Source organism: Coturnix japonica, chromosome 3 (assembly GCF_001577835.2).
Source record: "Coturnix japonica isolate 7356 chromosome 3, Coturnix japonica 2.1, whole genome shotgun sequence".
Taxonomy (NCBI): domain Eukaryota; kingdom Metazoa; phylum Chordata; class Aves; order Galliformes; family Phasianidae; genus Coturnix; species Coturnix japonica.
Window position 1 is genome coordinate 47,238,108 of NC_029518.1, and position 14,901 is coordinate 47,253,008.

The 14,901-nt window shown below is 41.3% G+C and overlaps 1 protein-coding gene across 2 annotated transcripts in view; it reads left to right on the forward strand.

The window, feature by feature from the left end:
* PLAGL1 (PLAG1 like zinc finger 1) overlaps positions 1 to 14,763 on the forward strand; it is a 38,363-nt gene extending 23,600 nt beyond the window's left edge. For both annotated transcript variants that reach the window (XM_015858282.2, XM_015858284.2), the window contains exons 3-8: positions 2,884 to 3,039; positions 3,846 to 3,958; positions 6,562 to 6,711; positions 9,414 to 9,533; positions 10,936 to 11,432; positions 11,804 to 14,763. In XM_015858282.2, the coding sequence (XP_015713768.1) occupies positions 2,884 to 3,039; positions 3,846 to 3,958; positions 6,562 to 6,711; positions 9,414 to 9,533; positions 10,936 to 11,432; positions 11,804 to 13,076 (2,309 nt within the window). In that variant the 3' untranslated portion in view covers positions 13,077 to 14,763. The remainder of the gene's footprint in view (positions 1 to 2,883; positions 3,040 to 3,845; positions 3,959 to 6,561; positions 6,712 to 9,413; positions 9,534 to 10,935; positions 11,433 to 11,803) is intronic.
* Positions 14,764 to 14,901: the final 138 nt, after the last annotated feature.

Genomic DNA, 14,901 nt, shown 5'->3' on the forward strand with positions numbered 1-14,901 from the left:
ATGATCCTAGAGCAAACATTAGGTAGGTCTGGGTGATACATGATGCTGCACAGAGATACCAGGCCAGAGCCTGCAGGAAGGTGCTTAACGAGTGCGTGTATCAAGAGGTACCAAGCTGCCAGAGTGACAGCTGAAGTGGGTGGGAAAGCCAGTTAGCTTAGGGTAGTGTCCTCATTGAGAGCTGCTTCCAGCTCTGGAAGCTGGTTTGTCACATTCTCCAGGCCATCACCACAGACTTGGCTAGAAACCCTTCCCTCAGCTATTTATTTGTGCTAGCATTTTTTTCAGTTTCAAGGAGCATCGTTCATGTACGTGTTATAAAGTTCGATTTGAGAATCATAGAATCACCAAGGTTGGAAAAGACCCACAAGGTCATCTGGTCCAAACATCTGTATTTCTCACTAAAGAAGAACACAGTGTCTAAACGTTCCTTGAACACCTCCAGGGTTGGTGACTCCACCACCTCCCTGGGCAGAAAGCGTTATATTTCTGTTATTTTGAAACCTAATCTTCCCCCAGTGTGAATAGAGGCCTGCTGGGAGGTCACTGCTGTGCTTGTGGGGTCACCTGGAGGTGGTGGCAAGCACTCGAGTCAGGAGCAGGGATGTCACCATCAGTCACTGGGGCCGTACCAGTCAGCTTTCATAAGTTAACAGCCAAACTGCCTTAGATGAGCTCATTTTGTGGTCACACTGCTGTCTCTGTGAGTATCTGATGGCAGGCCTTTCAGTCAGGCCACCTTGCTTGGAAACTTCAAACCAGATCAGCTGTTTGTGTGCAGCAGTGGGGTTTAACTGACAGAATAGTAGTGGTAATGCTGGAGGCTGGTTCAGGGGAGGCCCATTGCACTCATTTTCCCTGCTTTGTCCTCCTGGCCTGCCCGCTGCCTGCCTCAGGTCCTCTGCAGCAGCAGTGCCCCAGGAGGGCTGCAAGGTTTGCTCAGGAGCTGGGCTGCGATGAATCACAGAGGCATGGCATGGAGTGATAAGGTCGTGTACTTTACGATTAGATACATCCTCCCTCTAACAGCAGCTCTTTGTCTCCCTTTTGCTTTTGGTAATGTTTTTCAGCTGTTTGCATAGAACAACTCTCCAAGCAGGAGCTGCACAACTCGAAACAAAGTCGCTATTATTCTAGGTAAGCCCAGGAAGCTGGTAGAGGACCCCTAATAATTTGGTTGCCCTCAGAAGACATAGATTGTTGGTAATCTATTTAAAAGCCTATTAAGTTAAACCACCATGAAAATATTTCTTTTCTTGCAGCCTAGCTGTAAAGGAACTTCAGATACATAAAACTGTGTAACAAGAGAAATCTGTCCTGCAGTTGTATTTAGGGTTTTTTTTGGGGTGTGCATTTTCAGTGATGCTTGTGGAGTGGTGGAGTGGTGTGTTCTTTATCTGTAGGTCTAACAGAAAAAGGGAAAAAAAAATCATGGATTTTAGCTATTTTTAGTGCAGGCATACAGTCTGGGAGCCATGAAAAAAAGAGAGCTATTATGTGATCCCCAAAATAGTGAAGAATATGGACTACTGCTGTGTTTTTAGCTTGACAGACATACAGGTCTACTTCCTCATTTACAACTGATGGAAAGCCCAGAAAACTCAGTAGGAACACTTTGGACTTTTTTGGGGGAGATTTTGGACTGGACTCGTAAAGCATGTCTACTGCCTACTTTAGTTAACAAATGTAAACCTTTAGGAACATTGCTGAATACTCTATTTGTGACACTACTATCCTTTCTCAAGGGTCATCCCAAGTGTCTCTCCAGATGTTGTCCCTGAGCCCTTATGCTTCTTTCTTTGGCTTCTAGCTCCAGCCTGACCTGAAGACTCATTTCGCCTGCCCCAGTCTTTGCTACAGCTTCCCTTGGCTCCCTCAAAATCTCTTGGGTGTTATGGCTTCACTCTTCCATTGCTTACTGTCACTTACTTGAATAGACTTGCTCAAAAGAATTTTCAGAAGTAAAACAAAGCAAGGTAGTCATGGATGATTTGCTGGTTCACTACTTTTGTTTCTACTGTCTACAAAAAGGTTTTGTGCACTGTTTTTCCCATCACTCTGTGTAACTCCAGTGCTTGGATGTCTTCTGTTGAAGAGTATCACTGCCACATTTTGTCATTGCTCAATATGAGTTTCCCTGGCAACCAGCCTGAGCTACGCTGAACCAAAAATACCTTAATGTGCTGGGAGAATGTCAGTATTTGCAGACGTCTTTCTCATTAGTGACTTCTCTGGATGGTTCATGTGTTCTGCAAATGTGATTACTGTGAAACTATGCCTGGGAAATGTGGTGTGCCTCTTGGCTTTCCATAGACAGCACAGTCTGGGAATGCTGCCTTTAGCGGTTGTCAACTGAGTTGTGGCTGTAACACCTATTATACTCATTTTTCACGATACACTAAGGGTCTCATCTTTTACTCAACAGGGCCTGTGCAAGATCACAAAGTCACAGTGATCTTTCCTGGGCTTCTTGAATCTCTGCAAGTTACCTTGGTTATTACTAGCAATCTTGCTATTCTCTTCTATGTATAAATGCATATACCTTGACTTAAAGGTACAGATACTGTGAGCTCCAGTTTTGCTGCCATCCTAGTCTCTGCAGTCACTGCTGACAACTTTTCCCAGTGAGCTGTGTATAAATCTTTGGAGGTCATGATCTGCCAGTGCACACAGGAGGGAATGCACAAACTGGAGGTCTTATTTCAAACCTTCCTATTTCTGCTCTGGCTTTCAGGTAGTCTTTTCTGTACTTAATGTAGAAAAGTGCTGTAAATAGAAACATTGATAATCCAAGATGTGTTCTCAAGCAAGACAATTACTAGAGACTAAAGTGGAGGGAAATACTGCATTTGTACTAATGGGTTCTCTTTTCTGGATTTGTAGGGTGTGAGGATTGCGGTAAAAGCCTTATAGGAGAATGCAAACTCCATGGACCACTCATCAGGGCTAAAGACAGGGTTATTCCTAGCCGAGCCCGTCTCACCCTACCTCACTACCTTACTTTGCGAGTGTTGGAGCTGCGAGCTGGAAACCAGCAGAGTAAGTACTGTAGCTCTTTTTCCCACATTTCTTAAAGAGACGGCAGTAATACTAACACTAGCCCTTTTTAATGCATTACTTAAGACATAATCCTTGGGTATTATCTGTTTGAAGCTGAGTGTAACTGAATCTCAGATTCAGCTACTGTTATTTATGACTGATTTCTGGTACCTTCAGTGCATAGGCTGATGTTTGGATAGCTGCTGGAGCTGGCGTGACATTTAATAGGAAGCTATCTGTTAGCTCGGATGAGTTTATGCAAGTACAATGAATGTTGAATTTGCAATGGTAAAAGCCGTATACTATTGCATATCTTTTTCCCAAGCCATGCAGAAAACAAGAAAGTGTATTCGATGAAAGGCCAGAAACAAAATGGTGCAAACTCAAAAGAATATAGAGTGTTAAATCACTTTGTGCACCATCTTCAACTCATGTTATAGAAAGTTTGAATGCTCAAGGAGGTGACAACTTTCACAGCTATGCCTGTAAGCATAGTGCTGTGATAATGTCTTGTACACTGAAAGACAATCGGCACATTTGAGCATTTCATGTTAATGTCCTGTTGTGGATTTTAAGCGCTTATGTAAATTGTATTGAATGTAATTCCATTTTTACAAAGCCTCTTTAAAGAAATGGATCCTTTTTAGACTCTTAACACTTTGAATGGTTTACTTGGTATATTTATATTGAAGAAAATCTAATGTGTTCAGGACTACTATGTTTAAATCCATTTTAATAACTGTAACTGTACAAGAAATAGTTTATTATGTCGGCATTAATATTAGTCTGGTCTTCTTTATTTACAGTCCTTGGAGTATTTGCAAAGAAAGTAATACAGAAGAGAACACAGTTTGGTCCTTACGTTGGTCAACTGTCTACAAAATTGACCTGCTATGATGAGAGTAGGCTAGTTCTGCAGGTAAAAACCCTGTGCCTTAACATGAAGTGCGTATGTGTGTTTTAACATTTCATATAGGCAACTTGCCTTCTAATCTAGTTCATTAATGGTACTTCTGATTTCTGTGTATGAATTTAAGTCATATTATTGGATTGCGTTGCATGGTGTGAAGGAGCAAAATGCTCTCGTATGCTGAGTTTACTTTCCTACTTCCTAGTTTTGTCACTTTTGGGGTGATTTATCTATTGATCTAACTGTTCTTGATAAATTTTTCATGGAGCATGGCTATTGAAAGTATCCAGGGGTTGTACTGTCTTCTAGTAGGGCTGTATTCACTTAGTTTGTTCAGCCCGGAGCCAAGGAGGCTGAGGGGAGGCCTCATGGCAGCCTACAGCTCCTCACAAGGAGAGAATGGGGGCAGCACTGAGATCTGTTCTCTAGTGACAATGACAGGACCTGAGGGAATGGCATTGATCTGTGTCAGGGGGAGGGTCAGGTTGGGTGTGAGGAAAAGGTTCTTCACCAGAGGGTGATGGGCATGAGACAGACTTCCCAGGGCCTTGGGCACAGCCCCAAACTGCTGGAGTCCAAGAAGGCTTTGGACAGTGCTAGGGTTTGAATTTTGGGTGGTCCTGTATGGAGCTGAGGGTCACGCTCAACGATCCTTGAGAGACCCTTCCAACATGGGATATTTTCTGATTCTATGAAGTAAAACCAAGAGAATTTGTACTTGATATCCTTTCATTGGGAGGGTCATGTGTGTGCATTGGCTTAGCAATAGTGGCAGAAATATGCAATAAGATACCTGCTTAGTAAGAAGAAACAGTGCAAGAATAAGGAAGCATTCCTTAGTTATGTGATTGTGTATCAACTTTGACAGGCAGCATAACAATTCAATTTATTTGATCAGGTTGTTATTTTTAGAGCGGTTACTATCCCTTCCTGCATAAACATGTGCTATTCATTCCAGCTGGACCATCTACACCATTGTTTGTACTTTTTCCACACATATAATGGCCCTTGTCAAGACCAGCCCATCTTAGATATATCTTCATGTGTATTTTTTCCTCATCAACTCTTTGGGAGTGATGGTTGATCATAGTCCTCTTATCCCAGGTTTCACCTACACGGGCATCTCTGTCATGCAGCACATCTGTGTTCCAGCCACAGCCTCTGTCAGAACTCCCTGGCAAGTGTTAGTTCTTCCAAGACTTGTCATTTGACAACAGAGGCCCTCTCACCCTCCAAGAGAGAGGCCAGCTGCAGCTGTCCTGTTATATGCTATATGTCTTCATTTGAATTTTTTTCCCCAGAAGCTTGGGACTGGAAAACAGGCTGCTGTGGAGAAAGGCACAGATACAGATACTTCTGCAGTTTCATTTGAGAATGACAATTGCCAGTCCAGTAATTTCTGTAGACTTCATTTGCTTGTGGAAATCATATGAATGGCCTACCGGGAAGGCAACAGTATCCTTCTGTGGGATCTTCATAGCATGATGACATCAGACAGCATAAGTTTTTATGTCCTTGTGCAACACTTTATTTCTTACAAATGCGGAAAAGGCAAGGTACATATCTAGCAACTTTGCAAGCGTGGATGAGCTAAGCACCCAGTTCCTTCCTCTCCACCAAGCCACTGTAAACCGCACCCTATTCTCTATCAGTCAACCCAGTTTACTTCAAAATGTACTCTGATAAACACAGCTCTGACTGATGAAAAGACTATTTCTTCCCAAGAAGAGACTGGACTCTCACTTTTCCCTACATGGCAGCAGTGGTTGCCTTGGCATTTCTCCTAGTAGCATTCTGAATGTGATCAAACTGGGACTTGTCCAGCAGGCAGGTGTTTCCATTTGGAAAATGACAAAGTTGGATAAAATAGTCCTCAGAAACAGTGGAGATGAAACTTGTTTTGCAATTAATTGTTTGCTTAGGTGGTTATCGGAACCCATACATACAGTGCTGGCATCTGTTGTGCAGCTTCAAATGGCTACATTCCAGAGTGTGCAGTGGAAAAACAACTGTCCTGTGTGAGGTTGGGGGTGTTTACGCATAGAGGCACTCTCTTGGAAAGGAATCTAGAAGAATGAAGTAAAGCAAAATGCATGAGGTCCTTCTGGCACAATTACTCGCTTGTATTTAATTTTACATTTTTAAAAAGAGATGACTGTTAAAAAGTCTCTTTGGAATTATTGCACAACTTGTGTGATTGTTCCATGAAAACCAGCATTAATGCAGCATTGAAGTTGGAGATTATCAGCTACTCAGGAAGTACATTAACGCACACAGCTTATCTTCCTACCTGCTGGCACTTAGTTCTTGTTCTTATAATACTATCTTCATATAACATAAAAAATGAGAAATATAAACTGGAAATACATACAAAGGCCTTACAGCTATGTTACTAGTCGTATGCCTCAGAAGGTACTCATTCTTCACTTTCTTTTGCACTGGTGTTCTCTAAGAGTAATCTGTTTTGAAACAAACATGATTTCAAGGAATTTATCACCACAAGAAGGTAAATAATTGGTAGTCCTGATTTCAAGTTAAAGAAAATTAATGTGTCTCTGTGCAGGGCTTAGTTTTTACCATGTTATTTCTCCCATCCTCCCCCTTTATTTCAGGTATTGAAAGATGGAGGGAAGTACTTTCTGGACACTCCCAATGAAGACTGTGGAAACTGGATGATGTTTGTCCGGCTAGCCCGGAACCAAGAAGAACAGACCCTTGTGGCTTATCAGCACTGTGGAGAAGTCTACTTTACAACTGTTAAGGTAGTTAAACCCACATTGCTTCACCTGTCATTCAAACGGCAATTTATCGACAGAGATTCTGAAAGACCAACCCTTTTACAGATGAAAGATTGATTATATTCAGGCAACTGGCGCTTTCGTACACACCACCTTTTATATCACTTAATCCACTGTAAAGGAAGCAGTGTATTGGATTTTCCAGTAAAAGGTAATATGTACATATGCTGCAGGTATTGAAGAAACTGAGCAGAGAAATGCAGAAATATTGTTCTTGGTGACGGTGTTCAAACAAGAACACTGTGAATTGTTACCATTCCAGTTCGAAATAGGCACGTTGTGAGATGATCCCACAGCATTACTTTTGACAGTACTTCTTCCTGGAAAGTACTTTTCCTTACTGCACTTTTAGACACAGGTTGTGTTCTGAGTGCGTTAGAGGATACTGAGCAGCTTCTTTAAGTATTATTTTCTACTCTGATTAAATTTGAAGACTTAACTGCAGAAGTTACAATACTGTGATGCTGCCATGAAATGATCAGTTTATAATACTAGGGATTTTGGACTGTGTCTCTGTCTTAGGAGAGCAAATACAGTACTCTGTATTTGTAAATTACACAGGAATATGCGATGATGTTGGGTTTTGTTGTTTTGGCCACTTTGTCAGACTTTTTAACTCTTACATGTCTAGGAAACTGAAGTCTTCATGTTGAACATCCCTTTTTTTCTCCCCCTTTTTTCTCTAAGTAAATGCCTGCATAGCATTGTGAGTAACATGAGAATGAGAAAAGACTAGTCATACTTACCACACAGTGGTGTTGTGAGAATAAGTTAATGGTGATAACACTTTGCATCTTCTAAGTCTTTTATGACAGTATTTGTCTTTGGATGAAGAGCAAAGCAACTTTAAATCAACATATAATAGTAAAAACCAATCTGTGATGATATTTAGGCTGTGTTTGGGATTCTGAGTCAGTCAAAACAATTTAAAATATATGCTATATGTGTAGAACTGTGAACATTAATAATATTCTATTTGGAAAGCCTGAACAAGTGCTTTTTCTAAGCAGCATATTTAGAAAACTGGTAACTTAAAGCTTCTGATAGAACTTTAATCTTGTATTGAGACAGCTCACTGCTGCTTCCAATAGAATTGCTCATGGGCATTAATGGAGAGTTGCATCCTTCTCATTAAAATGAAGAGTATCTTGGGATGAGAAATGTGTTTTCGAATCCTTACTGTGCACTGTGGGGAGTTAACCTGTTTTTCTCATTCCTAAGTCCCGGTGCCATCCATAGTACTATGGTGTCCTGCAGGTTCAGTCCAGGTCAGTAGAGTAAAGTAGCCTTCTCCTACACTGAGGCTCACCCTGCTGGTCACGTCGCGAGGCTGCCCTAGGGCTGGTAATGAGGGTTTTTTTCTCAAGAGAGTTTGAATATCTGTTGAGAGTGGAAGTATTGGCTCCAGTGTTTTTATAGAGAGATGGGATATCATTTTAGTATAAAGGCAGAAGATTTTAGTGACTTGAAATTACGGCTTCAAAAGCATACATATATGGATGGATACATGTGTACTTTTCTCCATCTAGAGTACATGCAGGAGCTCAGTCCATGGCTGAGTCTCCTAGATGATGTTTCTGCCTCTCATCCTTTGTGAAGTGGAAAATTCACTGTGTGCTATTTCTGTTTAGGCCAGGTGTTACTGGAGCATACAGGTGACCCATGCTGGTTGTAGTAAGTGAGCAGGTTTGTGCTGTCACCTTTCAGCATTCACAATCTAAGTTACCTTTCACCTACCATGCTTTATGCATGATTAATAAAGATGAATAAAGTGGCTTCCAGTGCCAAGAAGTCATATAAATCATGACCCCAAAGTTACTTCTCTCCTTTCCTCCTAAATACGTAATAAATCTTGAGTCAGTTAATCTAATCACTCATCTTTCTTTTTTTGTCTGCTGCCATATTGACTGAAAGTACTTGTTTGATGAGGTGGTAGATTAGTCCAAGATTTGCTGTACGCATGACTGGATGGAAGACTGCAGATTATGGACTCCCTTAATCCTGTGTAGGAAAGCTTCAGTGAAAGAAGGGCAGGAGGGTACCAGTATAGCACGTGCATTGAATCATCGTATCTTTAAGCTTGGAAAAGACCTCTAAGCTCATCCAGTCCAGCCATCAGCCCGTCCCCACCATTCATATTGAGCCTTACCCATTAGAACCTGTGCGTGTAAATATGCAGGTTTGGTTTGAAGTCCACACATTAATCAGCTCTGAATCTGTGCATCCAAGAGGTATTCAAGCTGTTACAAATTCATATGCAGTTTTCTTTTGCCTGAAGCCTGTACTTAAGTGTCATGTTCAGTGGGCTTCAGGAACATCAAGGCTGTTTCTTGGCAAGACTTCTGGACATCATAGGCAAATAAATGTCACTGAATGAAGCTGGGAGGGCTGAGGCATCTGTCCTACTGCAATTCCCAAAATCTCTGTATGTACAGGTCTGCTTTTAGAAACTCTCTAGTTTCAAACCTTTCAGAGTAGATAATAGTGCTCAGAAAGAGTTTGTTTGAATCTCTAAACTAAGTTACCATTAATTTAAATAGATTCAAAGAGTGCAACATGAGTAATGATACTTAATTGCATCCCCTTCTTTCCAGTCTTCAACATAGTATTATTTGGTGTAGGTAAATTAACACAGGTAAATGAGAGCTATATTCTTCCATTCACAGCCAATCGAGCCCCACACGGAATTGAAAGTATGGTACGCTGCCGATTATGCCAAATTTATGGAAACTTCTGCAGTCTTCATTAAAGAAGAATCTGATGTCAGTCCTTTGCCTGTAGTAGCAGTAAGTACCCCTCATCTACATTCAGGCTGTCACCATGTAGTAAATTACGGCTATTTACATGCTTTATGTGGTCATACTACAGCACGTCATAGAATAGTTGGCTCACACAAAGCCAGGAGCAATTTTAAAGAAACAGCTATCCATAGTAAAGCTACTCATTATAGTCTATGTTTGTAATCTAGTGGAGACATCAAATGTACCCAGAGGTAGTGATTCAAATGGGCTCTGTTGGAAAAACTTACTTAAGTTTGTGATTGTTTTTTAGTTAGCCAAGCTGTCCAGCCTTAGACATATCTCAGCAGTTCCCTTTTGCTATGCTTTGATCAATTGGTCAGATAATGCACTGATGGCTTCAGTCTTTCCTGTGTAATAAGCCTTCCTGATGCTTTTATCTTTGTATGATAGTAAGAATCCTTAAAAAGGCAGGAAAGGTTTCTGAATATTGAAAATGCAACTGTGAAGACTGATACCTAAGCTAGAAGGAAATGTTAAACAAAGAACACAGTTGAATTTGTTATTTATAGGTGCTCCAGGTAATCCCTGTTGCTTCACTTGTACAGAGGATAGTCCAGAAAGAAGGCAAGGGAGAACCATAGCATAAGACACAGAAAAGGCAGAGCAGGGCTCTTTGTCTCTGAATAAAGACAGAGTGGGAATGGCTTCACCGTGTTCTCCAAAGAAAGCTAAGGACAAGGGAAAATAATGTCACTCTGTGAGAAGCAGTGTACGGACAGATGAGGAAATACAGGGTTATACACCTGGAAATGCATTTTGTCAGGAACTGGTGGTTGTTTTGGGCTTGTTTTTTTTGGCACAGTTTTTCATTTGAATGTCTCAAATGTTTATACTTAAAGTAAAGTAAGCATCAATGAAACCAGTAGAGTTTTTATTTTCACAGAATTAATAATAACAAATAATGCAATGCTTGCAAAAAAACAAAAAACCAAACCACCAAAAACTTAAATGTCTTTAAGGATAGGCAGTCCCTAGTTCTGTGATTTTTGTACAGTTGCAATAGAAGACAAATGATGTCAATCCACGGTTAAAGTACAATTCTCAACTGCTTTTATAAGTAATTCCATAATAAGAACAAATAGACTTTGAAATTCAGTACACAGAGATGAGCAAAGGTGAAGGACTCAGTACTGCTACAGTAAATGCTAAACACAAATGTGGAAATCAGTATTTAGTCAATCTTTTTTTTTTTTTTTTTCCTCTACTGGTTTGTAGACTCCTAGAGAGAATCCATTTCCTGCTGAACAGCAGGACTGTAATACGCTGAAGTAAATATGATCAAGGACAACACGTCTTGGGAAAGCCCAGAGACGATGCAGTGTCAGTGAGAATATGACCTTTCCTTAGAATGCCTAATAAGAAAGACCTGCTTCTGTTCTCGTTGCAGAAAGAGCCAGTAGACCCTTGGATATGCTCCAGCTGTAGAAGTACTTTTGCAACTTTTGCTCTGCTGGAATCTCACCAGTGCATCAATAAAGACCGAGTCCTTACCACCAGGCTCAGACCACCAAATAAATTAGGATCCTTAAAAGCAAAAAGCAAATTCAAAGGGAAACTGAGAGGATCGGCATTAGGCAAAACCATTGCTCAGTGCTATGGGACCATTTCCTGTTCCTCTGCTGCGAAGCTTAGCTGTGCCAGCTCAGGAAACACTTGTGATGCTCTTGTGAGGTTTATACCTAAATGGAGAAATGGCCGGTCTTCACTGTTGAAGGGAAGAGAAGTGAAGCAGCCAGACAGTTACCCTTGCCGACTCTGTGGGAAGATATTTGATTCCATTGAAAAGCTCACAGTCCACACTTACGTGCACAAAGCGGAGCGCCCCTACAAGTGTTCGCAGCACGGATGCACAAAAGCCTTCATTTCCAAATATAAACTGCTCAGGTACAGCTCTGAAGGCACTCCTTGTCTTGTGTGGGAAAAACAGGGACATCCTTTGCTTCCTGAGTGTCCGAGTAGTGACAGTTAATCCCCAAGCTCAGTTTTCATATCCTTGTGTTTGCAAGAATTGAGAAAACTAGTCTCCCTCAGTTGCTATTCAGAAAGACTGTGTTGAGCAATTTGAACCTACTGTATGCTTTATGATTAACACACTCCTCTCTAAAAAAATAGAAAAAAGCCAGGCTTTTACTAATAAATCTGAGAGCTTGTGAAAATGCTTTCCTTCAAGAGGGCCAGTGTTTTCAGGTCTTGAAGCTGCATTGCGTACTACAGTGGATGTAAATGCTGATTACACTTTCTTTTTTTTGTTCTAGACACTCAGCCACTCATTCTCCACAGAAATCTCACCAGTGTGGCTACTGTGAAAAGACATTTCATAGGAAAGACCATCTAAAGAATCACCTTCAGACTCATGACCCAAACAAGATGGCCTTCAAGTGTGAAGAGTGTGGAAAGAAGTACAACACCAAGCTAGGTTATAAGAGACACTTGGCTCTTCATTCAGCCACCAGTGGGGACCTTACCTGTAGAGTATGTGCTCAGGAGTTCGGTGGCACTGAAGTTTTGTTGGAACACCTCAAAAGTCACGCAGGGAAACCAACTGGCAATACCAAGGAGAAGAAACATAAGTGTGACCATTGTGAGCGTCACTTCTATACCCGTAAAGATGTGCGGCGTCACATGGTGGTTCACACAGGTTGCAAAGACTTTCTGTGCCAGTTTTGTGCCCAGAGGTTTGGGCGGAAGGACCACTTGACTCGCCACACGAGGAAGACTCATCCACAAGAACTGCTCAAGAGCAGGTTGCAGAATGGTGACTCAGTAGGTCTCCTTGACCAGCTTTTTCCATTCAGACTGAAGGAAGATGCCAGCATATTGTCCCCTTTTCCTGAAAGGGTCTCGGTGCAGAATGGAATTTTGAATAATTCAGAACCAAAGGAATACAACTGTTCACATCTTCATCCCCAGCCAAGCTTACAGACTGCTCTTTCTATTGAACCTCCTCTTTTGCAAAGAATGGGCTGTGCAGATAGCCTTGCAGCTGTCCCTCCCACACCGTGCTCAACAGCCATCCCTGCCAACCTGAACCTTCACCAGTCGAATAAGTATGACCTTAGCTCTACCTCATTTGCAGCAGGCTCCCTCAAGAATCTTCCGATCAAAGTGGATGTTAAAGGTTACAACGTCCATCTTCTAGAGGACCTGCCATCACCAGAACCTCAGTCTCTCCACAAAATCAGTCTGGAAGAAGCTTCCTCAGGGCCTGTAGTTGATACTAACAAGTACCCAGTGCACAAGGAGACAGAGACAGCAGCTGAAACTACCAGCATGCCTTTCATGGATCTCACTCATGTGATGAGTTTCTGGCAACTCCCACAAGGTGACAACCAGAGCACTACTGGGGATATCGCGATGCCATTTGGTCCAGAGGAACCATCACATAGGCTGAATGGCCTCAGCCAACAGCAAGGTCTACAGCTAGCAGCTGGTGGCATGGCCATAAACCAGCTGCATCATCTCCCTCGCTCCTTCCCATCCACTACAAATTCTGTAACGTTGCCTCATTTTCATCATGCCTTCAAGTAACTATGCTTTTTTTTTTTTCTTTTCTTTTTTTTTTTTTTTAAAGAAAAAGACTGTGCTTCTTACTTAAATCTGTTAGGAAGGGTATTTTTTTGTTTTTCTTCTGTTTCAAGAAAAACTGTCCCAGTTTTGTGTTGGTTTTTTTTTTTGTTTTTAAAGCATGTTATGGACATGGTAGTTCAATTCAGAATGTTAATAAACAAGAAGCTCTATTTTTCATACTATTATTAATTTTTAGCATATGACAGTAGTAGGACTAATGTACTTCCCTCAGTACCCTCGGTATTCTTGTTTCTTCCCTTTTAAACAAACAGCTTAATGTCTTCAATAATAGCAAAGCCTTGTAATGAATGAGGCACAATGATAACTATGGCTGCTACAGTAGGCAAAATAGGGTGAGGGTGAAGGGGGGAGGAAGGGGGAAAACAACAGAGGAATAATTCTGATGAGCCATAAATCACAGGAAATGTATACACGTGGCAAACTTAAGGTGAACAGTTTATCAGCGTGATACAGATTTTTTCTAAGCATTTACTTAATTACTAAATTTTATGAATCTTTAAATCAAAATGATTCCAAGAGTAAATCTTTCCTTCTCATTTCACTCATTTAAAGCAAAGAAAATCAGGGTTGTGATTACATCTAAGTAGACGTCTGTTTTATTCTGAAGTGCACTTTGGCTGTGTGCATCTCCTGCGTTTTTCCACTGCTGCACGACTACACCTAAGCAGATGTCTTGTATAGGTGTAGTTTGCAGAATGGGAAGTGAATTGTCTCAAAGATTGGAGTAGAACTTGATCATTAGCAAGATGCAGGAACCTGGTCTATCTCTAGTAAAGTATTTGCTTAAATTTAAGCACGTGTGCTCTCATTGGGTCAACAGCTTGCATGATTTAACACCCAATAATAAAGTAATGCTTCTTACCTAAGGGGCCTTTATCTAACTTCTGTTGATTAAAAAAATGGCTTTTGTCTGGGGGACGATTCTTAATTATAGCTATCCGAAAGATGGGCTCCTTGATAGAAAGCTGGCCCTGCCAAAGCAGCTTGCCCAGGGGATCCTCCAGCCAAGGTCAGCCTTCGGTGAGGCTGTGGTAGGTCCCCATGCAGAAGGGCTTGTGGTGGTTACCTCAGGATGGGCCCTCTTCAAAACCACGAGCTGTAAACCTGCCTCAAAAGCATCATAGGAAATCAGCAAGTATGGTAATATGGTAACAGTCGGATGTTTTGCTCAGTGGTATTGTGGTAGTTACACCTGAATCAGAATCACGACTTACTTACATTTGCTTCCTATAGCGAACTGCTGTATGTATCCAGCTGGTGTAGGTGTTACAGCCCCGTCCCCTGAACAACCAGCAGAAATTGCAAAATAAAAAAATAACATCTCCCAACAGGTAACATTTAAACAAACAATCAACTTCAGAATTTACTTGCTGCCTTGCACAGCCCAGACTTAAAAAAACAAAGCACCATTTTAGCATACGATGCCATTACTAGTGGGTTCTATTGCAGCTGAAACAGATGCAGAAGTTCTGAATCAGAATAAGCAATCTCTAATATTAAATTCACTTAGAATTAATAGTGCCTAATGATAATTACAGCTGTACCACAAAGCGAGCTTGTTCTCCCTCGGTAATCACAGGACTATTTCCAGGCAACTTCAAATAAAAAACAACGTTTGTAAATCATGGATTGCTGTTTGCTGTTAATGAATTGTAACGACGTGTGAGTGGTTCTACAAGTTATTTGGATTAAAGGAGGGTGGGATTATTGTGCTTTGTGCAGGAATTGTGTTCTTCAGATACACCAGAGAAGCTTGCTTATTTAA